The following is a 27,306-nucleotide window of genomic DNA, read 5'->3' as shown; positions in this document are numbered from 1 at the left end:
TATGTCAATAAATAAACGAGAAGGGCACTCGGTAGAGAGCATAACTACGCCAGGCTGCAGTTTACATTTTGTATCCCACCAGTAAGCCGGATCCGGACATGAATCAAAATCAAATTGGCTTGTTTTTGTCGCCAAACCAACTCATCCACCAAATTTTTGTCATAACTCGTCCACAACTTTTTGAAAGATCATGCCATATGCGGGGATCATGCGGGGGCTAACCCCCGCTCTAGCAGGGAACATGGCCTTAAAATGCATGTTGTTGTATGCCATATATAGTTTTTGGCCCTATCTCTCAATAGTGAAGAATCACTTTTAAAATACCGTTTCCTGTTATGGATCTTCACCAAAATCAAATCAATTCGTCCTTGTCAGACCCAACTTCAACACTAAGTTTTGTCGGAATCCATCCATAACATTTTAAGACATCCTACTCACAGACAGACAAACAAATGAAAAATCATTCAGAGCGACACTTGGCAAAACAGAACAAAGTAGAATGGCACTCGGTATAGCAACCTTTTGACCTCACAAATAATTGGTGGTTAAATTCAGTTAGCTGATATGAAAATCCAATTCAAATTCCAAGTCAATCAGATGAAAATTGAGGATTTTAGAAATTGTTGTTGACCTTTGGCCTATGTTGACCTTTTGGCCAATGCTGATCTCAAAAATAGTTGGTCGTTGAATTCAGTTAGCCGATATGTAAATCTTTTTCAAATTTCAAGTCAATCGGATGAAAATTCAGTATTTTAGAAACTTGAAAAAGTGGTTGACCTTTGGCCTATGTTGACCTTTTGACCTCAAAAACATATAGGAATTTGTCGGACCACGAACTCTGCCATTTGGTGAACTTTCGTGAAGATCGGTTAACAACTGTAACCAAGTACAAGTGAGGAGAAAAAAAAAAAAAAACGCTCAAACACAAAAACAAACGCACAAAAACAAACACACACACACACACAAAAAACACACACACACACAAAAAACACACACACACACACAAAAAACACACTAAAAACACACACACTAAAAACACACACACACTAAAAACACACACACACACACACACACACACACACACACACACACACACACACACACACACACACACTTTTGGCCAAGTAACAAGGATGAAAACAACCTCCATCCACCTTATAATCCAGTCAAAATATGAAATAACCCAAAACAAATTGCAACAGAATCTATTTTACCTGCATTTAATTTGGAATAGCTAACACAAGCGTTACGCCTAGGTCCCCCGTCGGTGAAGTGATGCGAGTTGATAAAGTGGAAGACGCAGAAAACATGCTATGATATGATATTTCGCTCACAAGGTTCAGACATACATGGAGGCGGCCATCTTGGATTTTGACGTGGCCACCCAACTTTCAATAGCGTTCTTCCGTATGCCTAGATACACCCACACACCAGATTAGAAGTTGGTACCTCGCGTATTTTTCAAGATATTCCGCTCACAAGGTTCAGACATACATGGCGGCGGCCATCTTGGATTTTGACGTGGCGACCCAATTTACAATAGCGTTCTTCCTTGTGCCTAGATACACCCAAACACCAAATTAGAAGTTGGTACTTTGCTTATTTTTCAAGATATTACGCTCACAAGTTGCAGACATATATATGGTGGCGGCCATCTTGGATTTTGACGTGGCGACCCAATTTACAATGGCGTTCTTCCTTATGCCGAGATACACCCACACACCAAATTAGAAGTTGGTACTTCGCTTAGTTTTCAAGATATTCATCTCACAAGGTTCAGACATACATGGCGGCGGCCATCTTGGATTTTGACGTGGCGACCCAATTTTAAACAGCGTTCTTCCTTGTGCCTAGATACACCCACACACCAGATTAGCAGTTGGTACGTCGCTTATTTTTCGAGATATTTCACTCAAGTTTCAGACATATATATGGTGGCGGCCATCTTGGATTTTGACGTGGCGACCCAATTTTCAATAGCGTTCTTCCTTATGCCGAGATACACCCACACACCAAATTAGAAGTTGGTACTTCGCTTATTTTTCAAGATATTCATCTCACAAGGTTCAGACATACATGGCGGCGGCCATCTTGGATTTTGACGTGGCGACCCAATTTTCAATAGCGTTCTTCCTTATGCCTAGATACACCCACACACCAGATTAGAAGTTGGTACTTCGCTTATTTTTCAAGATATTCATCTCAAGGTTAAGACATACATGGCATCAGCCATACATGGCGGCGGCCATCTTGGATTTTGACGTTGGTTGCACCCGCACACCAAATTTGAATGCTGTCCTTCGCTTACGCACACACGCACGCACGCACGGACACACGGACGGAGGGGAAAGCCATAGTCCCCCTTTCGCTACGCTGTGCGACGGGGGACAAAAACAACATATTAAAAGTATAGGAAAATTGAAGTTGTGGAACAGTGCCTAATTTGCAGAAATTCACAATGGCCGCCATTCAAACTACTTTTGCCTATATCTCGGGATCTGAGACTCGTAGACACTTAATTCTGGTGTCTATACCCATGTTTTCAGGGCCAAGGAACATGTTTATAACAGTATTTATAACATTGGGTCATTTGTTGACACCTAATTTGCATACATTCAAAATGGCCACCATTTAAAATTAATATTGGCACATATTTCCCATCTGAGTGAAGTTGGACTATTTCTGTTGGCGTAGCATAATAATAATAATAATAAATTTATTTTATATAGCGCTTTTTAAGAAGCCCAAAGACGCTTTGACAGAGTACAAAAAACAAGTGCAAAAAGACAAAAATCAATAGGTAAATAATCAAAGCAAAAGGAAAGAGAAGGAGAAGAGATAGTCAGGGGTTAAATGCTGTGGGTTAAATGTTGAATGCAGTGTTGAACAGGTGGGTCTTGAGTGATGTTTTGAATGTGGTGAGTGAGGAGGAGTCTCTGATGGTGTGAGGTAGTTAGTTCCAGAGGGTGGGAGCAGCGATGGAGAAGGCCCTGTCCCCCTAGGATCTGAATTCGGTCCGGATGGGGGGGGGGGGGGGGTCAGGAGGTTGGTACCAGCAGAGCGGAGGTTGCGGGTGGGAGTGTCTGGAGAGGAGGTGTAGCAACCAGTGAACCAGTGAACCATGTATCAATCTGCTGTAACTGCAGTCATTTAACTACTATATTATTCTACATTTCTAGCCACCAGTGTCTTCTTCAGTTTCTTCAAGGACTGCAATGACATTCTTGTATACACCTCTACACACTCCACATCCATTAGTGCACTCAAGGCCGTTTGCCTTGCAGGTGCACTGCCTGTTGCTACAACCTGTTTTGCAGTTGCACCTTATTGTCTTCAGGAGGTGTTTGGGGGCTGCTGCTTTGTCTGTAAGAACTGGAATGTAATGTCCACCTTTCTCACACCACCCCCACTCCGCTGGTTGCATCTGATTTTCTTTCCCCATCCACTGCTGTACTTGCAAATAGACCCGCATACTGTGGTACGTAGCTGCTGCTGAGGTTGGCGGGAGAACCTCTGGTTTCACACATGTTGTACTTATGCTGACCTTCTGTTGGAATCGTTGCAGGCGGAGAAAATCCAACTTGTCATCTGATTTGCCTTTGTGTAAGGAGACGATTGCTTTTTCTCCTGCGGATATGAAGTCTGCCTTTGTGATATTCTGATTTCCAAAGATCTTGGCCTGTTCCTGGAAGTCTTTATTGGTGCGAATCAGCTTGAGCGCAACTCCCTTTCCAAAACCATGTATGTGGGATGTAGTATCACAACCAAGGATAGCATGCACATAAAGCATACTATTGCATACTTGTGGGCCCAATGTGGATTTTAGAACCACAATATCCCAGCATCTTGGCTGCTTCTTCATGCAATAGCGAGGTTCAGGTCGAAGGTACAGATTTTTTGTAGTGAGCTTTGAGTGGAAACAGAGCAGAACCAGAATGTCTGTCATCTGCAACCACGACAGTCGGCTTACATGTTCTCTCAGCAGTGACAATGGCAGTCTGCACAATTAGTAGATCAGCATCTGCCCTAGCATGTTCTGTGCAACATCCATGATGTTGTAGGTGTTCATCGAGCAAGGTGATGAACTTCTGCTTATTCTCATTGTTGGAAAGAAAGTCTTGCTTCTTTCCATTGAAATCCATAGACCCGGAGACTTGTACAGGTGCTCCAACACGCAATCCTGCTCTTCGTTGCTGTGTTGTATCTTTTGTGCTTGGGCCATTGAGATAGCCATTAAATACCACGACTGGTTCACCATAGTGTCTTTTCACATATGTGACATACTGCTGACATATCTCGTCATATGTTGAACCTCTGTTCCATATGATCCTGTGAAGTAATGCTCCCCCATCTAGGACATACTGGGCATCCCCTGGCGGTACGGACATTCCTGGAGGCATCAGACTCCAAAGTGCGTCAGCCAGTTGAGCTTTATTTGCCAGTCACGGAGTGTACTTATTCTCAATGAGCGCCGGAGGATAGCTGCATAACTCCTATTGGAATGCCTCTAACAGGTTGTCTTGACGCGTTCATCGTTGTTTAATCTTGTTAAACGCGTTGTTTAATCTAAAATGAAGAGACAAGAAAAAATCCACCACCAATCCCTTAAAAGCACTCTACAATGTTATTGGCAGCATCTTCATTTATTCATAATGTGTTAATTAACCTGAAATATAGTTGATTGATTGTTATGAATGGAGGCTATTTTGATATTATGCTAATTGGGCCTGTGCTGATGCTTAATGACGACAAGTTTTGATTATTGACATTGTTCTCATTGTGTTCCTTGACCCAAAAGCAAGTGCAAACCCAGAATTAAACCAATATTAGTTCCAGGATATGGGTTAAGCTAATTTGTCACAGTGGCCATTTTGGATTTATGCAAATTAGGTGCAAACAAATGACCCAATGTTATAAATACTGTTATAAATATGTTCCTTGACCCTGGAAACATGGGTATAGACACCAGAATTAAGTCTCCACGAGTCTCATATCCCGAGATATAGGCAAAAGTAGTTTGAATGGTGGCCATTTTGAATTTCTGCAAATTAGGCACTGTTCCACAACTTCGATTTTCCTATACTTTTAATATGTTGTTTTGTGAGCTATTCCAAATTAAATGCAGGTAAAATGGATTCTGTTGCAATTTGTTTTGGGTTGACCCCTTTTTTTGTCATTAATCTGCACGTAGTACCCCATAATGTCAAAGTTTTAAAAAAACAATTGAGAAATAAACACAAAAATATCTAATTTACGCAAGTATTCAACCCCCGAAGTGAATACTTCGTAGCAGCGCCTTTGGCAGCGATTACAGCTTCGAGTCTTCTTGGGCATGTCTGTATCAGCTTTGTACATCTGGATTTGGGGAGTTTCTCCCATTCTTCCTTGCAGATTTCCTCAAGCTCTGTCAAGTTGGATGGGGAGCGTCGGTGAACAGCAATCTTCAAGCCTTTCCACAGATTCTCAATGGGATTAAAGTCTGTACTTTGGCTGGGCCACTCAAGGACTTTCACGTTCTTGCTCTGAAGCCATTCCAGTGTATATTTGGCTGTATGCTTGGGGTCATTGTCCTGTTGGAATGTAAATCTTCGCCACAGTCTAAGGTCTTTTTGCACTCTGAAGCAGGCCATCCTCAAGGATTTGCTTGTATTTGGCTCCATTCATTGTTCCCACTATCCTTACAAGTCTCCCAGTACCTGCTGCTGAAAAGCATCCCCATGCTTCATGGTAAAGATGGTGTTAGATGGGCGATGAGCTGTGCTTAGTTTCCGCCAGACGTAGCTCTTTGCTCCAGGCATGCTGTTTGTTACGTGCCTTTTTTCTCAAGAGTGGCTTCCATCTGGCCACTCTTACATAAAGCCTCGATTTTGGAAGTCCTGCAGAGACTACTGTCACCATCTCAGCCGAGGAATATGTTTTCCCAGGTTTTCCCATCTCAGCCGAGGAACTCTGTAGTTCTGTGTCAGGTGGTCATTGGGTTCTTGGTCACCTCCAAGACTAAGCTCCTTCTTCTTGCCAGGTTGCTCAGTTTCTTTGGACAGCCAGGTCCAGGAAGAGTTTGGGTACTTCCATATTCATTCCATTTCCTAATGATGGAGATGGTAAAGTGTATATAAATAAATAACGGTTCCTGAAAGCATATACAGTCCTTTATGTGCTATTATCTCCCATAAATTAATTTATTTTACTGACAAAACTTGTACATGAAATAGTGACGTACCTCATGACTAAAATGTTACCCGGGGAGAGCTCTCTTGGTGCTGAGGTGAATAAAACGGTAAACGCTTTATCAAACTACAAAACCATGCTGTAAATATAAAGGTAGTGTCGAGCACTTTGCGGGCCTGTTATTTTGCATTGGTTGGGGTGTAAATTTGATGTTATGGATAAAGTTTGTTGGGTTCTCCAAGTCACGTGACGGTATTCTCAGAAACCTGTACGTCATCAACCGCATGCTATTTACGAGTACGTTTTGATGCAACTTAAGAAGTTTATCGCTTGCACGTGTTACAATTTAGCCATACGTGTTAATTGAAGAGTTTTGCAACAACTCAAGTAATTGTTGTGCAAGTACATTTCATACCTGAAGCGCAAGTTACGTTGTTTTGCTGATTGTTAAAGCAAGGTAACAGATGTTGTTTTCTTGGTTTATTGCAGTCAATCACAAACTGAATCCATGATTCTCGTGGCATGTCTCAAAGCAAAGTTTGTATGTCATCGAGGACATGTGATTGAAGGGTGAAACTGGCAGTGCATTGATCATGTCTTCGTTACACCACGGAACTACAGGCCGAATAAAATGCGTCCAGCTATTTTTCAATGGTGACTCCAGACAGACACAAGGACAAACTGACAGTATCAGAAATACAACCCTGTAGTGGGCTGAAACCTAGTAGGGGGCTAAAATGTTGTAAAACCCTGAATATGCATGGGGTGAGAGATAGAAAAATTCGAAAATACCCTGTACTTGTCTACAATGGGCAGCCGGGTTGGACCATGGGTGGGCCGGTTCAGGGATGGTAGGCCCTCGAGGTAGGGGATGAATGGTGGACCCCTGTGAACAGGACACCACAAGCTCACTTTAAACCTTTTAACATTTTAAAAATGGCAACAAGCAAGAAGTTGCAATTACTCAGTTGAGTTTCCAAGTCTGCAAACTCTGTCTTGGTTTGTAATCACAATTAGACAGGTTAACGAAATGGAAGCAATGCATAATACAAAGTGCAGTAAATTCCTCAAAATGCATATGAAAATGTGATACAAAGAAGGTTCCCTTAGCATCACACACACATTTAATCTTTCAGCAAACAAGTCCTCCAAAAAGAAAGAACACTTACAAAAAAAAAATCATCCATAAAACAAGAACCCTGGCTTGTGGTAACCATAGTGGACCCCCAGATTTCCGAACTTACGTGTACCAGGGGCAGAGAGGGCCACATGGCTCAATAAAGTTAATACCCATGAGGCCTGAACATGGCATGAAAAAGATATCTTTCTTGGGATTGAAACCGACCTTCCGCAAGAAAGGAATCAGCTTTTCTTTACACTCCTCGTACCTGCAGAAGCAGCCGAGCGGTGGTTAATAGTTAGTACAACATGCAGCATTACCACCTGGTAAAATGACACGAGACGCACAAACATACTGCATGGAAAACATGCAGACAGCTCACCTGATCTGGCTCCACGCTACAGTGGGGTCATCCATCTTGTTAATGAGGACAATGAGGTGTTTGACACCCGCTGTCTTTGCCAGCATGGCATGCTCTCGCGTTTGACCACCTCTTTCAAAGCCAGTCTCAAACTCGCCCTTCCTCGCAGAGATTACCTAAACAAAAGCACGGGTCACACATGCCTTTTTTTCCTCCCCTCGATCTGCATAACATCAAAAAAGACAAGTAGTAATCCAGGCCTAAATCGGGATCCAAGGGATTTATAAGTCAATTGAAGAGAAAACACTTCTGGATAATAAGCAGGATCATCAATTGCAAGCAAAACATCACATTAAATCCAGTATTATTTTTATGTTGAAGGCTCCAGGCACGGAATATTTAGTCTTCATGAAGAACAGGCCTTAAATAAATGTGAGGAGTGAAATGAGCAAGAAAAGTGTATGATGAAAAGTGTATGATGTTTGTTTGCAAGAAAGATTGAAGCTAGCCCGGTAGCTGTAGTTTGAGTGAGACAGATAATAAGACCAGCAATCCTGACACGGAGAGTGCAAGATGGTTCCGGGCACCACTTTAACGCTCCCAAGTCAGAACGGTAGTACTACCCTGGGCGGTTGCTGTTTACAACCTACTACCTAAAAAACCGGTCCAACCGGATGTGTGTTTTTTAGGAGACACCATCTCCTTACTGGAAGGCCGTTGGCTCACAAAGGGAGCTCATCGGCCTTTAACAGGTATTGTTTTTAGTCCTGCAGGGTGTCACAGTTACCCTCCCCACTGGCAAGCCAGTGATGGGAGTCGGTTTCGTCGCCGACGACCCGACCATGAGGTAGGTAGCACTGGGTTTCATGTTGGCAGTGGCAGTCAAGAGACAGACCTAACTGAAAAAAACTGAGAAAAAAAAGAAAAAAGTATGGCCTGTTAACATACCAACACAGCCAGGTCGGCCTGTGAAGCACCACCAATCATATTTGGTACAAAGCTCTTGTGTCCCGGTGCATCCAGGATGGTGAAATGTTTATTCCCCGTCTCAAAGTATGCTCGTCCGACCTCAACAGTCTTGCCTTTCTCTCGCTCTTCGATGTTTGTGTCTAGAGCCCAAGACAAGTACCTGAAAAAATACAATATGGTCCAATAGTTACCAACTATAGATAAACAAAGGCATGTTTCTGTTCAATCAGCAAACCGAACGTCACATTTCATATTTTTATGGACAAAACTTTTTTTAAGGATTACTTTGAGGTTCTCCTTGATGGGGGGGGTAAAGGGAAGGTAAAATGGCCGAAATCCTGATCTTGGGATTGAACATAACGAAAAGAGGAAGATAACTAACGTAGGCATTAAATAATTCAGATGATTAAGGGGCCAAAGCATGCCAAAATTATATGCTAAGTTAAGTCGTCCAAATAACAGTTCAAACTAGAACAGCACTCGGTAGAGCGCATACCTCTACCAATACGAACAATTTACTATTTGTAGCCCACTGACAGCAGGCTGGATCTGCATCTGGACATGAACCAAAATATAATCAGCTTGTTCTTGTCACTTACCCAACTCATCCACCAAGTTTTATCATAACTAGTCCACAACTTTTTTGAAATATCATGCTTTCTATCGTTGTTGAAACGCCCCATCTCTCAATGGTGAAGATTCAGTTACAGTAATTAAATAAATAAATAAATTTAAAAAAACAAAAACTTTGGTATCTGTACCAAAGTACACCGGATGGCGGATGGCCACCACCAACCTTGGTTCTTGACAAAAATTGAATCAATTCATCCTTGTCACACACCAAACCTGTCCACCAAGTTTTGTCCAAATCTGTCAATAAAGTTTTGAGAGATCCTGCTTGCAGACAGACAAACACCTAGAACAGCACTCGGTAGAGTGCATACCACTGCCAGGCAGTACGTTTTGTATCGCACTGATAGGCACAATCTGGATTCAGACAGGACCCAAAATCTAATCGCTTGTTCTCGTCACCGAACCAACTCGTCCACCAAGTTTAGTCATAATCTGTCCGTAACTTTTTTGAAATATCGTCTATATAATTATATATATATATACACACAAAAATAACTTTTCGCCCCATTTATCAATGATGAAATATCACTTAAAATTCACGTATCCAGATCCGTATTCGGATCTTAACCAAAATCGAATTGATTCATCCTTGGCACACTCCCAACCTGTCCACCAAGTTTCGTCCAAATCGGTTCACAACTTTTTGAGATATGCTGTTCACAAACAGACAAGGGTGAAAACATAATTTCCATTCATTTTCGGTGGCGAACGTAACTAGTTAGGGGGGAAAACACAACCTCCTTTCACCTTTGGTGGTGGAGGGAATAAGTAAATGTTAAGACAATTGAAAAGAGAAGAATCACAGCAGGGTTAGATGTGGTATAGTCTATCACTCTACCAGTATAAAGTCTACCACTATACACGACCGATCAAAAGTTTTAGAACACCTCACTTTATCCAGTTTTTATTGAAATTTAAGCAATTGAAGTCCAGTGAATAACCTGAAATGGTACCAAGGTATGCAGTAAACTGCTCGAGGTTTAAAAAAAAGTTTAGGTTAGCAAAAACGGGAAAATAATGTAAATTGCACAGTTATATTGTAAAAAAAAAAAAGGCCTTCTGCAGGGAACAAGTAATGTGTTAACAATGTACAGCTGTTCTGCAGCAATGTAAGTAAATTAAGCCTTGGAAAGTTGATGCAAACAATTCCTACAGGTGTCCCAACCTCTGCTGATTACTTGATTACAAACCCCCTGTCTGTATAAAAGCAGTATTGAAACAGACTGTTATGACACCCTCTGAAGCATTATTTGGACAATATTGCACTGCAGGAAGTAGTATATTGGAAACTGGAGGAAACTCTGACAGGAAGAGGTCTGGCAGACCGAAAGCCACACCAGAATCAGAAGACAAGTTTCTGAGAGTCAACAGCTTGCGTGATAGGCAGCTCACAGGACAACAGCTTCAAGCACAGCTGAACACTGGTCGAAGTAAGCAAGTCTCAGTTTCAACTGTGAAGAGAAGACTTCGAGCTGCAGGTTTGACAGGTTGAGTGGCAGTAAGAAAGCCATTGCTAAGATGGCAAAATAAGAAAAAGAGGCTTGCCTGGGCCATGAAGCACCGCCAGTGGACTAGTGAAGACTGGTAGAAGGTCTTATGGACCGATGAATCAAAATTTGAAATCTTTGGTTCATCACGCAGGGTTTTTGTATGCCGTCGAGTCGGCAAAAGGATGGTTCCTCAGTGTGTGACACCAACTGTCAAACATGGAGGTGGAAGCATGATGGTCTGGGGCTCTTTTGCTGGATCCAGAGTCGGCGACTTGCACAGAGTGACTGGCACCCTGAACCAAAAGGGCTACCACAGCATTTTTCAGCACCATGCAATACCCTTTGGTACACATACGCCCAGTTGGTCAGGGGTTCATACGACAGCAAGATAATGACCCCAAACACACCTCCAGGCTATGTCACAACTACCTTGGAGGAAAAGAACAAGATGGTAGGCTTCAAATCATGGAATGGCCAGCACAATCTCCAGACTTAAACCCCATCGAGCTGGTTTGGGATGAACTGGACAGAAGGGTGAAAGCAAAGCAACCTACAAGTGCAACACATTTGTAGGAACTTCTGCAACAGTGTTGGGAAGAACTCCCCGAACAATATTTGATTTCAATTGTAGAAAGAATGCCACGAGTGTGTTCGGCGGTTATATATCTGCAAAAGGTGGCTGCTTTGCCGAGTCAAAAATTTAAATTAAATTTTGTTAAACAAAATGATTCTATGATTTCTTTTTTATCTCCAATTGTTTATTTGTTCTATGCTTCATTTCAGAGTACATCGAGACATTAAACTGCGTAAATTTCAATAAAAACTGGAAAAATTGAGGTGTTCTAAAACTTTTGACCGGTAGTGTATACAGTACAGTAAGTTTACGAAAATAAATACATCCATGCTGTACAAATATTGGCGAAATGGTTGTAGTCCAGTTGCCACCTATGATAAACCCCATGTGAACCTGGAAATTGTTGGTACTGTAAGTTTTTTTGGTGGCTTTGTAAAGGTTAGGGGGTATATATGACAGAACCACCTCTTGCCGCTGCAGCAACTTTGGGGAATTTCCGTAATTTGCATAAATCCAAGATGGCCACCGCCAACCTTGGCTCTAATAGAAAATCAGCAATAACTTTTGATAGAATCAAGCTAGGATGATTTTGGTACCTACACATAGGTTTTCACACATGGCGGATGCAATGAAAGTGTCAAAAAAAGTTTTTGATGTTGCTAGACAAACGTAATCCAAGATGGCCGCTGTTTTGATTTGGCAAAATAGCTAATCGGCCATAACTTTTGATAGAATCATGCTAGAAGGTTGATTTTGGTATCTACCCATAGGTTTTCCCATATGGCAGAGGCAATGGAAGGCTCAAATTATGGTCTTCTCCGCAAAGGGAAAAAGGCCAACCTTGTGAAAAAACTTGCGATCCTGTCGACCGAGCCAAGTCCCCCAGAAGAAGTGATTGTTGATGCAGGACAGCTACTGTATCACATCGTCTGGTCCTGTGGTGGTACAGTATCTACAGTCGCTACAAGCATGGGGACCAGACTGCAGCCCTACAGTGGAATCCCAACGAAAGTGATCTTTGACCGCTATGGCAATATGTCGGCGAAGGATCATGAAAGGTCACGCCGTGCTGGTGGTGCTGATGCTGTTACTTACAACCTCACACTCACGTCTCCTCTTCCTAAGCGAGAAGTCATCCTTAATAGCAAGGCTAACAAAAGACTTCTCTCACGTCTACTTTGCACATACACACTGGGCGTGGATGTTCTGATGGTTGGAGAGGAGGAAGGACCGTTCAGCCATGATGAGGCAGATGTGTTGATGGTCAGCTACATGCTTCAGGCTGTTCATGAAGGGAAAAGGGTGATTCGCATCATCAGTGATGACACAGACGTTTTCATCATTCTGATATTCTGGGTTTGGAAGCTGGGGATCACTGCTTTGGTGCAGATGGAGAAGTGGGACGGGAGTGTGTTGCACATCAACCAAATTGCAACTGCTCTCGGAGATAAGCGCCTCCAGCTCCTTGGAATGCATGTGGTGACAGGGTGTGACACAGTGTCGTATCCCTTCAACAAGGGAAAAATCACCGCCCTCAGCAAACTCCATGAAGGAGACTTTCCAGGGCTCTACTCTGTCATTGGAGAGGAGACGGCTGCACATGAAGACCTGCTGAAAACGGGTCAAGAGTTCTTCGCTGTACTATATGGTCAGCCAAAATGCACCAGCATGAATGCCGCCCGACATGCCATCGACACAAAGAATAAGGGTAAGCCACCCCGAGTTAAATCCCTCCCTCCCACAGATGAAAACTTGCTCCTTCATATGCTCAGATCACACCATCAAACGATACTATGGAAAGCAGCAGACAAGCAGAACGCCCCTTCGCTCTGTATAACTAACTTCGGTTGGGAGATTCTCAACAGCATACCATCTCCAGTAATCGCCAAGGGACCACCAGCACCTCCTGAGTTAATGAAAGTCATAAGCTGTCAGTGCAAAGCCACAGGAAATTGTTGCGCACAAGCGAACTGCAGCTGCTTCTGGGCAGGCCTGTCCTGCACAACCTACTGTCATTGTGAGGGTTCAATAGATGAGTGCCATAACCCAATGACGAAACACGAGGAAGATGCCATGATGAATGGTGAAGAAGAGGATGACACCAATGATGACAACGATCTCGGGCTAGTGGATCCTGGCCTTGATCCTCTCGAGTACTAGACATATATACTCAAGATGACATGATGTGCTAGTTTTAGAAAGACGTGCGGTGTGCTACATATTAGCGCATTGTTACAGATACAAATGTACCCTGATATGTACAAAGATGATTGATGTATAAGTGTAGTTGATAGTGGGAGTGCAAGGTTGTGTGTTTAAAATGGTTTATTGAGATGTTGTGAATTATTTTATTGTAATTAATATGTGTTCGTGGATCCAACAAGGTTATTGTTAAAAAATGTAATAAACATTTTGGTTGTCATATTGTTTTCGTGTTTCTAAATCCGATTCCTACTAAGTGTCAGTTGCGACCATCTTGGATTTGAGTTGACTAGCAAGGGCCTAGCAACATGAAAACCATAATTTGAGCCTTCCATTGCCTCTGCCATATGGGAAAACCTATAGGTAGATACCAAAATCAACCTTCTAGCATGATTCTATCAAAAGATGGCCGATTAGCAATTTAGCCACATCAAACCAGTGGCCATCTTGGATTATGGTTGTCTAGCAACATCAAAAAAACTTTTTTGACACTTTCATTACATCCACCATGTGTGAAAACCTATGTGTAGGTACCAAAATCATCCTAGCTTGATTCGATCAAAAGTTATTGCTGATTTTCTATTTGAACCAAGGTCGGTGGTGGCCATATTGGATTTATGCAAATAACGGAAATTCCCCAAAGTTGTTGCAGCGGCAAGAAGTGGTTCTGTCATATATACCCCTTAACTATTACTAATCCACCAAAAAACCTTATAGTACTGACAATTTCCGGGTTTCATGTCCTGGCAACTGGACTATTGATCAAACAAAGCAAATCCTATGAGGAAATCACAATTACACCAGCAAAGCAGATGCTTGCACAAAAAAGAACAGAATGTCTTTGGCATACAACTACAAGTACACGTTTTCCCACCACACAACTACCTTTAAAATGTGCAAACATGAAAGTCTTGCCATTACACATTCTTACTACTACTCTCCAAACATTACACCAATATTAAAATGACAGGCAAACAATTACCTTGGAAATAAATCTCACACAAAAGTAACTGCTGAGAATTCATAGTCACCAATTTATCATTCTCTTCATCGCATCACGGGGAGTAGGTTTACAACGTTGGAGAGTACCATTTAAAATTATTTAGAATTAATGAATTGCCACAAAATATTTCTGCTTTTGTTAGTGTCATTCTGCTTGCCTCACAACATAGAAATTTCATCATTTTCTAATCAGGTTCATTTAAATCTTCTCGTGGAAGACATTTAAAATGATTTTTCGACAGAAGACATTGAAGGAAATGCATTTTATATTTCTTATCAGCGCAGATTCCAGCTGCACAAACACAGGGCTTTGCCTGTAAAGGGTCAATATCCCCGTTTTAGAGATTTCCTTTCTCGCAACACACTATCAGGCTCTCCTCCATTAGAGACATGAGCAGTCCCACAGCTCTGCGAGCCATAGGCCTCAACAAAGCCGTGCACTCCCAACAATGAGCCACCTCTCCATGGCTGATCGAGCCTTCTTTCTCCAGCCCCACCACTTTTCCCTCTCTCCAAACCTCCTCCACTATCATATAGGGTTTCCAGGCGGTCCTTTGAAGGCGTGATCAGCCAGGTACATTGGAGATTGTTTGAGGTATGAGGTGTGTGTGTGTGTGTGTGTTTTTTTTTTTTTTTCTTGTCTTCTGTTTACCCTTGCTGCAATTGCAGAATATTGATTTCATCCGTGGTTTCAGTATTTTCTTACAAGTGAAACAATCTACAACCATGTGGTCCTGCAGTAAAATGCCAGAGTCAGGAAGATGGTGAAGAAAATACAGCGCTGAAGATGCTGACTTGGACAAAATAAACAATGAAGGAAAAGGAAGAAGGAAGCAGCAAAACTATTGACCAAGGAGGTTCTGAAAAGGGATCGAGGTCTGGAAGAAAATAAAATATTGTATTACATAGTTATGCGCAAGCAGGCTGCAGCTTATGTAGTGTCGAAGAGGCAGGCCAGAACGCCTGTACAAATGGTACGTCTGAAAAGTATTGTTTGATGGTGCTGCAGGTAGGAAGAGTCATGCATCAGCTTCCAACAAAAGAAGCCAGATACCAGACAGTACTCCCAAACTCAGTATTGCTCATCAAGTCACCATGGACCACTACCCCACTTCAGGTTTGTCATCACTTGATTCTGAGTCGGTCGGCACTCTGGTGCCATTCCTAGTGTTCGGTCGTCATCATCCCTATATCCATTTTGTCCAGTTGTCAGTGTGGAATCATTCCTGGCATCTGGCTTGTCCAGTCCTCAGTTTGGCATTGTCCTTGGAGCTCATATTGCAGTTCAAAAAACTACTTTTTCCCCTTTTTGAGGGCTCTTTTGAAGGCCACCACCACATACCCCCCAAAATGCCCCCTTATTAAACTGTTTGAAGGACACACAATGTTATACTCGTTTGCACGCATGTAATCCCAATATTTGATGATTGATGGTCCAGTAACAGCTGAAGCACACTAGAGAAAGAAATCTCAGTCACTCTTCACTCATCATAATAATAATAATAATAATAATCATCATCATAATCATGTGGTTATTACCACGTGGGTCATGACAGGCTTTTGGCAGTACATTTGAAACTCACGGCTGGTTTTGCCTCTGGTGCCTTTCTCACAGACCAGCCAATCATTCTTCCATTTGGTTGTAGTTCTTTACTTTGACAGTATTTATTTATTTATTTTTCTCGACTTTGTTTCAGTCAGAGGGCTTGTTGATGTACCCAGCACGGAATTGACTTGTTTTTGCTTACAACAAATAATGCCCTGCAGCGGTAGTGTCACTCTTACACAAGAAGCTGCCAAAAGCTTGTCGTTTCACACAAAAATGGGTTATAATTTCTTGAGACCCCATGAAAAAGGGGAGTTATTTTAAAATTGAAGACACGCATGGGTTACCAAACATTATGCTCATTGACACCATCGGTCGACGTGTGCACTACATGTGTGCAGATCATACACATGCTATGGTAAATAGTATAGATATCACACATCAGAATGCACGCACCGCTGGTGCGCTCCTGAACCGTCACAATCACAGGTACAAGGTCTGGAATATTGAGGGACTAACTCAGTTCAAAGTGTGTGAGCCACGACACGCTGAGAGGACGCGGCCAGCGTATACAGGAGCGATATTTACCATAAACTTGCAAAGGAAAATGGTGTTGCCCTGTCGTAATTTTATAACAGCTGTACATCAAAAACTTAGCTTGGAATCGAAGTTTATTTCTTCACAGGAATTCAGTGAGATTGCAAGATTAGGAGACATTTATTTTGTATGACTTTCACTGGCAACAATGTAACCGTTTAAAGGTATGATCTTAGTGATAGTGAATGGGGGAGAGCGATTTTGTCACCCCCCCCCCCCCCAACCTTTTAAGGGGAGGGGGCCATTTTTCCAGGTTTACTGGGGAATCGTCCGTTGATCCTGTGTATTTTGGACATTGGGTTAAACCAAGCCAAAGTATGAAGGATTTGGACAAAATAATTTGAAAACAGGCCAGCCACAAGAATTTAGCAGTTTTTATGCCTCCGCTGATGAAGTCGCTGGAGGCATTATGTTTTTGGGTTGTCTGTCCATCCGTCTGATAGGTTATGTTACTACGATAAATTAAGAACGGCTGAAGGGAACCAAGTCAAACTTGGTACAAGTATGAATAATGAATGATCGTTTTAAGGCCATTTTCCCCGCTAGAGCGGGGGTTAGCCTTGCGGGCCCCATGACAATCATGGTTCCCTGTTTGAGGCAATGTTTTTATGGCCGGATGCCCTTCCTGACGCCATCAAGTATGAATAATGATGTGAAGATGAATGGATTCGATTATGAGGTCAAGAGGTCAAAGTTCAGAGTTGACTTGTTCGGTAAAAGTTATGTTACTGTGCTAACTTGTGAATCAGTGATGGGATTTTGACCAAACTTGGTACAAGTATATATTATGATGCAAAGATGAACTGATTAGATCCAGTGGCAAAGGTCATGTAAAATTGTGATACATCAGAAAAGCTGAAGGGATTTAAATCAAACTTGGTACAAGTATGTATAATGATTGAATAGTGTGGGTAGAGGCATATCGGTCGATGTCGCAACGTCGAAGAGTGCCATTCTAGGTTTACTACACCTCCTACAGTTCTGGATCGATTACATCCAGAATTGCTACATAGGATCAGCTTGACCCCAATTACTATATAGCGGTGTTTTTACCTTTGCCGGTGGTCTTGGAAGGGGGAGCCTTGCGTTGGGGGGGCGGGGGGGAGAAGGAGGGGCATGGATAGGGGATGATACCGATTTTCTATGTAAATGGGTATTCCAAAACCTTGATCTTTTCTACCCCCGCTAATTCACCCCAGATCCACCTTGTTTGAAATTCCAACTTCTTTCCTGGAAGTCCTGGCAGTGTCCATATGTTTTATACCTCTCCCACCGCCCCCTTCCCATGCCCCCCCCCAAAGCCCTCGCCCTCTCTCAGATCTCTCGATGTCTCCATGTCTCTCGGTCCCTGCTCTCAAATGTTGTGTTTGTGTCCTTCCCCCTCTCTCCCCATCTTGTCTACCGCTCCCGATGTTATATGTTTTATGTGTCGGTTTGTCTTTCTGTGTGATTAATGTTCGCTCTTTCACGAGCCTCGATGTTGTATACAAAAAAAAAAAAAAAATTGTATTTCGCCGCCTCCAGGTGAGAGAAGGTATTACAAGTCCCCATCCTTCACAGTACAGTATTCCCGTCCCCGTGTTTTGAATTATGCAGTGAGGTATTTTGGAGAGGTATTTTGAATTGCACGTTTGAATAAGGATAAGAACATAACCCCCTGGCCACTCCCGTAGTGGGTGCTTATAGTAATAATAAAAACACAACTTGTGCATCATGACATGTGCAATGTGCATCAAAAGCCTTGTTTTAATGAACAAATGCAGTGTTTTCTACTTGTCTCAACGTACATTCCCATATAAATTCGATTGTTTGATGCATTATGTGCACGATTCCATAACGGAGAAGGCTCGAGATAAAACAGAAATAAACGGTGCCAAAAGGCGTTGCAAAGGGATGGATACGCACCACGTCTCACGGTTTTTCTCTTTGGCCTCTCGCTCATACTTTTCCAAAGTCCTCTTGTCCACCATACCAGTCAGATACCTGACAAGGCAGAGACGGTGTTGATGAGTGGGGTGGGGGGGGGGGGGGGCGGGGAGCAGGGAAATGAAACATACGAAGGAAGCTCATAATAGGCACAAAATAAGCAAAAAAGGTAATTGAAATTATTTCCACTTTGAAACCTTTAATCAAAATGACTCAAAACACTTCAAAACTATGTGTGTGCAGGTATTTTTGCAGAAAGTTTGGGAGGTGGGGGTGAGGAAAGAACTACTGAAGGAAGAGGAACGAAGATCATATTCGAAAAAGTAAATTACAAGCAAAACACAAGTGTCTCAACAAAAAAAGTGAGACCTTAAAAGGAAACTTACATAATTTGACCCCCAATGGTCGACTTTCCAGCATCTGTTGGAAAGTATAGATTAGCAGCCGGAAAACAAAAGGAGTATGTTGATGGCCCATCACTTAATTCCTGGTCTCATTCATTCTGCTCACTCCTTTACTCCCAACCACTTTAAACTTGTATTTTTAACCCATTGTTTAAAATCTTGTAATTCTCCAGAATTGGTGTGAGGATTAAAAAAAAAAAACTTTCCATACAAGGTTTTCATCTGTGAAAAATGGATGATTTCTCACCAACATGTCCGATGAACACCACATTGACATGTTCCTTAAGCGGTCCCTCTGGTATCTTTGTTGGTACTTTCTGTGTGTTATCAGCTTCCTCTTCATCTACAGCTGAGGTGACATGCATTGCACTCGACTCCACATCATCTGATGAGGTATCTGCTGCTGTTCTATTGGGTTCTGTGCTCATCTGCTCAACTGGATCTTCCAAGCCCTTTTCGATTGTTGATCCCTCAAGATCTCCATTCTCAAGACTGCCACCTGAAAGGAATTATAACAAAGCACTGGCACTGAAAACATCCTCATAAAGCCTTGAGCAACAACAAAATAGGATGTTTGCATGTGTATATGTACACACGTATATATTGTTACGTGTGTGGAGGTGGTAGGTAATGAAATACCTTAGTCGAGATAGAATTGTATCGACTAGTGAGGTACCCGTGCTACGCACGGGTGGGAGGCCAGAAGCAAACAGACAATGCAGAAACTGCGAATGCTAAAGCATGAAACCAATAAATTCCACATTTCTGCAGCACCTTCAGTCGCACGTCAAACATGGACAGCAAGTTCGTGAAGGACTTCCATGAAAAACGTACCCGTTCGCAAACAAACAGGTACGTGTGTTCCATTCCCAGTCAATGGCGAATCTGCATATGGCGATCCGCGAATATCACGCTTCGAACGTAAAACCGTGACTGCATTCCATCATTCACTTGAACTCAATATCTCTTTTTAATTCCAAACAGCACAACTCCAATCACAAATTAAATAACATTAGTATAAAAAATAAACTTTTAACAACATTCGTGACATAAACAAATATTTAAATCCTGATGTGAAGTTCTGTACGGTTGGGTGAATACAATTACGAACTCAAAATCGTAATTGTATTCACTCAATTCCAATCATCAATTGATACTTTAACAAAATGATTAACACGATTAACGTTTAACGATTTAAGATTACGATTGAATGACGGTTGTATTGGGATATTATCAAACCCGCTTGGGTTGGAGGCTCAAAAAGACCCTGAATACCCAAAAATCCAAAACACCCCGAAGAGTATATATATATTGTTACGGTTTTTAGAACCTTCACTTTGTAAATTTTAGTAAATGTTCCCTTATAAATAATCCCCTGTAAATATCCCCATTATTTGGCTAATATTAAAGATCGCACCCTAGTTAGTCCATGTACAACACGTAGAACACCATAGGACCTCTCTGTAGTTATCTCATTATCATGTGTTTTAGTTAAGGATCTGTTCCCAATAGTTGAATCTACGTTGCATTAATCGAATAAGATAGGCCCCTTCAATTATCCCCAACCATCTCTCTCTCTTCAAAGTGCAGTAGCGGTATGGCAGCGTTCGCTGCCCTTTGTCTTGGTTTGTTTGCTGGCCCCAAGCCGCCATTGAACACGCGGTAATCTGGAGGAAAAAGGGGAGGAGTGGGTTCGAGCGCCAGGAACGAGGCGTGGCCTGTCAATGTCTCCTCAAGAGGTGGAGCCAGCGAGCCCTCGCCGGCCAACCAGGGCCGAGGTGAGCCGACCGGTAGGCGTGTCCTAGGGGCCGGCGGCTGGATACAAGAACGCCCAATAAAAGCGGCTGGGAGGGACTGCTTCACCAGATGAGTGTGAAGGTCCGAAATACAAGGTACCAGATGAGAACACGACGAATCGTAAGGCAGGAGAGTGGGTCCGTTGACGACAATACCGCGATATATTCGCATTGTCCGACCGCGTGAAACCGATACGTGCAGCTGCCGCCGGGTTTCGCCTCAAGCCCGGAGCGCGACCTGGAGCGGACCTCGACGCTGTGCCATCTGCCTGGACCTTCCTGCCCCGCCATCTGCTTGGGCCTTCTCCCCCTTCCAGCCATTCCTTCCTGCCATTCCCTATTCGTGTGTCCGTTTGTTCGGTCGGGGCGTATGGTAATATAAGACTGTTTTAAGGCTGCCCTGTGTATCTGCTTCTTCCTCTCCTTGTAAATGCCCTTCTTTCATTTCCTCTTCGGGTTTCGTGTACATAATTAATAAATATCTGTTCTTCCTTTACTTTGGTTTCTTCTTCCCCCGATCGCTTTAGTCCCTTCCCAATTGAGTACTTGTGGCACGATTCGGCCAACGCTCGGAGTCAGGTTTAGTCCTTTGTTAATGGCCCGAGTCGCAGCTCGCTTCGCTCGGCGCATCCAATCATGCTGCGGCCCGGGTGGGAGTGTCTCCTCGCTTACGGCCGGTGGTGGTAATTAGGGAGTAAGGCGGATTGGGCTTACAACCCTACTCACCACCGACCGGAAGTGATGTCATACCCCCAGGACCGGCGGACGGCCAGCTTAACAGGACAAGGGGATTAACCCCCCCTTGCTAACGGGAGTGCCGTCCCCCGGATCCGTAACAATATATTACAGTCCAACCCCACCCCAACTCCCAAATCGGACTCCTTCCTCACCTCTTCTTTAAAAAAAAAAATTTTTTTTTTTTTAAATACAAGATCGATCGAGGATCGAGGCTCGAGGCTTAAAATTTCTGTCCCCATTCCTCCCTCCTTTCTTCAGGAATTTTCCCATAGAATCCAATTAATGACTGCACACTCATTTGGGGGTAGTGGTTCATGGTAATACCCTGTGTCGATCTCCCCCATCCCCCATTTTTTCCTCGTGAGGATCATAATTCACTCAATAAATGCTAAGCAATCTGGCCTGGCTGGCATAATCACCTTCCTTGATCTATTTCTGCTCAGCTGATTGGAGCAATACAAGCACACAGGGACTGGGACGAGTGCTTTAAGGGTTTCAGTATGGATAAGAGACAATCTTGCATTAAGACAGGTGAAGGTGAAAGCAAGTAATCATTGTGATCCCCATGAGGAAACTCAAGAAGGACCATCGACAATAAATTAATTGGTTATACATAAGAGAACAACAGTAGGACATCATTTAAGTACAAAGCACGATTCCTTACCATCCTCCGTATGCGAAACATGTGTCACAGGTGATGCTTTTTGCTCCAAGTCATTTTCTGGGCTTGTTGTGTGTTCTGTGACAGCTGGAAAACCCAGAAATAAGTACGTTTGTGAAGAAACTACAGCAAGAAAAAAAATAGCATTTTCTTCATTTCGAATTTATACCATGATGCTCTTAATAGTCCCCCCTACAGGTGTACACCAGAGGGGACTATAGGTTTGCAGTCTGTCAGTCTGTCCGTCCGTCCGTCCGTCCGTCAGTCAGTCAGTCTGTCCGACACGCAAAGAACAGTTTTCCGGACTTTTTTTCTAAACTCTTAATGCTAATGATTTCAAACTTGGTAAATGGTTTCCTCCTGATAAGTTACAGATCAAGTTCGAACTTCACGACGTTTCGATTATTTTTGACAAAGTTATGGCACTTTGAACTTTGGTAATTTCCCCAACAGTTTTCCGGACGACAGAGTGCCGGTAGGGGACATGTATTGCAGCGCAATACTCAGAATGCTTGTTTTCCCTTGTATTTACATCATAAATCATTATTTTGGTTGTGGAGGTATTGATTAACCAAGTTGGTAAAGAGCAAAATGAAAAATGTCTGGTTATGAACTAAAATATCAAATGCCATCTCTCACCCTGTATCTTATTATAATAGAGCAAAAGTATATGGTTATGTCGTTATGTTTCTATGCGACGAAAACGTCTTCTTCTTCTGCAAATAAAATGAACACCCTCTTAATTACTTTAAGACTGCTGAGACCCCTCAGACCTTTGACGACCCTTTAATTCCCCCAAAACCACCAAGACCCTGAAGACCACCAAGACCCCGAAGACCACCAATACCCCGAAGACCACCAAGACCCCGAAGACCCAAAACACCCCGAAGACCCAAAACACCCCGAAGACCCAAAACACCCCGAAGCCACCAAAGACCCTTAAATACCCCCAAATAACCAAAATACCCCTTGAAGACTCTTTTTTCCCCTTTTTTCCCCCCCTGTTTCAGGCCATTTTCCCTGCTATAGCAGGGGTTAGCCTTGCGGGCCCCATGACAATCATCATGGCTCCCTTTTTGAGGCAATGTTTTTATGGCCGGATGCCCTTCCTGACGCCAACCCTTTAGTCGCCACTTACGACACGCAGGGATACAGTGTACCTATTCTAAACCGGGGCACACACCGGCATAATACTCTTAAAGACCCAGAGGAAAAAAAAGACCCTTAAGACAGAAAAGCCCCTGAAGACACCGAATACCCAAAAGACCCCGATGACCCTTAAAGGCCCAGGGGATCCAAAAGACCCTGAAGACCCAAATGGCCCTGAAGACCCAAAACACCATGAAGACACAAAAGACACCAAAATGGTCAAAGATGCCTGTCCCTCTGAAACGACGTGTGGTGAGGCGCGCGGAGCGCGCCGAGTCATGCTAGTGTATATAATGATTAACCTAGAGGGAAAAAAAAGTGATTGGATATTTGTGGCAAGTCCGAATAACAGGACAACTCGACTTTCGTTATTTCCAGAGGTAGTAGGTGGATGAATAATATTTGGGTTTATCAAATTTCACTTTGTAATCGGGATGAAATGAAGAGAACGCTCATTCTGAGTCTGGGACGTGGGTTGGTTGAACCCCAGCCGAGTCGTACTGTATTGCTCCGGGCTTACCTCCCCTTTACCTTCCCAGCTCACATATTATTCGAGCAGTCCAACCGAGACACAAAGGCCTGATCTCCCTCTCTGTAACCCAGGAGCTAGCAATATTGTTAAGTCGGTGGGTAGAGGAATATCTAGATCCAGGTAGATCTGCATAGGTAGGTACTCGACTGTTGTGATAGGGAATCTACCTGTAATAAGTTCTATGTTTAGCCGTATGTCGGACTAAGTTGTATGTGTCCCCGCCACGAGGGGGCGGGGCATGCTAATTAGTACATGGATTATGGGTAAAATTCCCTTGTTAGTCGTTCCCTCTGTGAGCAACCCAGTGTCCCTTATGGCAACCCACTCATATACATTAGATAGATCCATTAGTGCACACATTAATCAATTCCCCTCCGCCACAATAAGACTTACAGGAAGAACAGGCAGGAAGCCAGATCGGGGCACCGCCGATGGGGCCGCAGCCAGCCACAACACCAGCTGGCCACTGATTGGTGAAAGGAAGGTGGAAGGAAGCAGCAACACTGATTGGCCACCGACCGTGGACACCTCGGCCAATCAGTGCGGAAGGCGCAAACATTCGGCCAATCAGTGCAGAAGGAGCAAAACCACTACTTAGAAGCAGGTCGCTGATTAGAGGGGGAAGGGCCGGTGACGTCAGAAGAAAGACCACAAAACCACAAAAGAGGCGAGGGACTGATTGGTAACGCGAGAGAGCTGACGTCACACCGCAAGGCTTGGTGCTTGGAGCGAGGCTTGATGCTACGAACTACGGGACCTCGCGTGCGACCGACGAGCGGGCGAGCGAGGCGTGCCGCTGAGCAGACGAGACCGGGGCGAGCGGGTGGCTCGGGGCCTGGCAGCGGGCGAGCAGGGGCACATCGAGGCCTTTCTTCGCGCCAGCAAGAGCTGCGTCGGACGACGCGCTCGGGCATCGACCCGACACTACACTGACAGACAGATAAGCTCGCATTCACAAATACACGACGGGACATTAATTTTATTCATTCTCCCTTTGTCTCGTATTTGAAATCTGAGTGGGGACATCCCAACCTATAATTTAGTTTTATCACCGCGTTTCCCTGTCCCTATACTTATTTTGAATAAACCCTTCTATTATTTTCTCTTTCATTCCAAATCCCGTGTTCGTATGAGATTAATTTGCAGGGTTGAAGACTGCTCGGATCGTGTCAGGTAAGAGCTCGCCGCTTCTTCCTCTTCCTTCTTCCTCCTGTGCTTGCATAGTCAAAATCCGTAATTGATAGTCGCCTCCATTAAAGTTTGTTTGGCCATCTGCGAGCCCACGGTATTAACCGAGGGCATTCGCGTGACACTATTTTTGTGCAGAAGAGGGAAACTAAATTTAAACCTTGAGCAGTTGGTGCACAAAGAGCAAATTGTACAATTTAAACACACAATTAACACAGCCTACTTCATTGTGGAAGTGCAATTATGAAATAGTAAAAATATTTAAATTATATTGTACTTCTATTGCTGTTTCCTGGTTAAGGAAAGCTCAAACAATGTTAAACTCTTCATTAAAAAAATTGGTATTTCAGAAAACTTTCAGTAAAACTGAGACGAAACTATTCAATTCCAATAACAAGCAAGAAAGAGAAATCAGAGGTTGCAGACGCTCGCCAGTACGTGTTTTTAGTGGTTTAAAAGGCTTTTGTGTTAAAATAAATATGGCAGCCGAACCACGTGACCAATGACGTCATCAGTATGTTTGTTCCTCCACCAATTTATCCCAAGATGACGCCCAAGAAATTTCGTCTTAATCGGATGAAGCTTTGAACTTAGAATTACAACTCCATAATGGAGACACCTATTACATCATTACCCTCGCCAGAGGAGAGGGTATTGCATTTGAGTCCGTTACTTGACAAAAAAAAAAGTTTTTTTTTTTTTGTTGCAAGTATGTTGATCACTCCATGTGTTTGTTTGTCTGTCCACTCACTTGCACTTGCCTACAGGTCACAATTTTAAACCGATCTTCACGAAACTTCACCAAATGGTAGAGTTTGTGGTCCGACAAAATCCTTTATATTTTTGAGGTCAAAAGGTCACATAGGTCACATAGGCCAACGGTCAACCACTTTTTTCCAAATTTCTAAAATCCTCAATTTTCATCTGATTGACTTGAAATTTGAATAGGATTTACATATCAGCTAACTGAATTCAACCACCAACTATTTTTGAGATGAGCGTCGGCCATGTCTCTGTCTCTCCATGCAAACTCATTCACAGGTTCGGTATTAGCAGTTTCGCCATTTCCCACGTGTGAAAACATTCGCTGGTTCGGTAATATCTCAACATCGTTATTGCTATAATAGCTTCATTATCATTAAAGGCACATGCCGGTGTTTGTAAATGAAAAGGACGGTGTTTGTAAATGAAAAGGACGGTGTTTGTAAATGAAAAGGACGGTGTTTGTAAATGAAAAGGACGGTGTTTGTAAATGAAAAGGACGGTGTTTGTAAATGAAAAGGACGGTGTTTGTAAATGAAAAGGACGGTGTTTGTAAATGTGAGTGATGATGGTGGTTGACTTCCTCTGTATGGGCTGCTGTACATATTATTGTTGCCCATTATATGGTAGTAACACTACTTGATGTGGTGTTTCCACACATAATTGACAAGATAATGAAAAATCACTCATAGAGTTGACACTTGGCAGAACAGAACAAAGTAGCATGGCACTCAGTGGAGCATCCTTTTCACCTCAAAAATAATTAGTGGTTGAATTCAGTGACCCGATATGCAAATCAACTTCAACGTTTAAGTTAATCGGATAAAAAGTGACAATTTTAGAAATTCGGCCTATGTTGACCTTTTGACCAATGTTGACCTCAAAAATAGTTGGTGGTTGCTTTCAGTAAGCCGACATGAAAATCCTTTTCAAATTTCAAGTCAATCAGATGAAAATTGAGGATTTTAGAAATTTGTAAAAAGTGGTTGACCTTTGGCCTATGTTGACCTCGCGACCTATGTTGACCTCGAAAATAGTTGTTGGTTGAATTCAGTTCACAGATATCTAAATCCCATTCAAATTTCAAGTGAATGGGATGAAAATTGAGGATTTTGGAAATTTGAAATTGTTGTTGACCTTTCGCCTATCTATCTATAATTCCAGTAATCTCTGTACGTTTGTACGTCTGTACGTCTGTACGTTTGTCTGTGACCGCTGTTTCTCGACAACTACCGGTCCGATATACTTGAAACTTGCCAGGTATATTGCTGGGGACCCGAGGATGTGCCTTTTCAAGGTTTGAAATTAATCGGACAAGTACTTACCGAGCTATGGCGATTTAGCCGTTCGCCGTTCGCTTTGCCGTTGCGAATGGACCAAACCATTCATGTAAATAGAGGGGGGGGGGTTCTGTGGTCGTTCGCTTTGGCTTTGCGAATGGACCAAACCATTCATGTAAATAGAGGGGGGGGTTCTGTGGTCGTTCGC

General features: G+C 43.0%; 1 protein-coding gene across 2 annotated transcripts in view; it reads right to left on the bottom strand.

Annotated features, from left to right (window-relative positions):
* LOC137427298 (eukaryotic peptide chain release factor GTP-binding subunit ERF3A) overlaps positions 1-27,306 on the bottom strand; it is a 57,926-nt gene that overhangs the window by 10,696 nt on the left and 19,924 nt on the right. For both annotated transcript variants that reach the window (XM_068116704.2, XM_068116712.2), the window contains exons 2-9: positions 22,191-22,274; positions 19,240-19,491; positions 18,975-19,008; positions 18,568-18,645; positions 8,598-8,778; positions 7,671-7,825; positions 7,413-7,556; positions 6,961-7,054 (exon numbers count right to left, since the gene is read on the bottom strand). In XM_068116704.2, the coding sequence (XP_067972805.1) occupies positions 6,961-7,054; positions 7,413-7,556; positions 7,671-7,825; positions 8,598-8,778; positions 18,568-18,645; positions 18,975-19,008; positions 19,240-19,491; positions 22,191-22,274 (1,022 nt within the window). The remainder of the gene's footprint in view (positions 1-6,960; positions 7,055-7,412; positions 7,557-7,670; positions 7,826-8,597; positions 8,779-18,567; positions 18,646-18,974; positions 19,009-19,239; positions 19,492-22,190; positions 22,275-27,306) is intronic.

This window comes from Myxine glutinosa, chromosome 1, assembly GCF_964187855.1.
Source record: "Myxine glutinosa chromosome 1, kmMyxGlut1.1, whole genome shotgun sequence".
NCBI classification, from domain to species: domain Eukaryota; kingdom Metazoa; phylum Chordata; class Myxini; order Myxiniformes; family Myxinidae; genus Myxine; species Myxine glutinosa.
The sequence above is the reverse complement of the archived record's forward strand: the minus strand, read 5'-3'. Positions and strand labels throughout refer to the sequence as shown.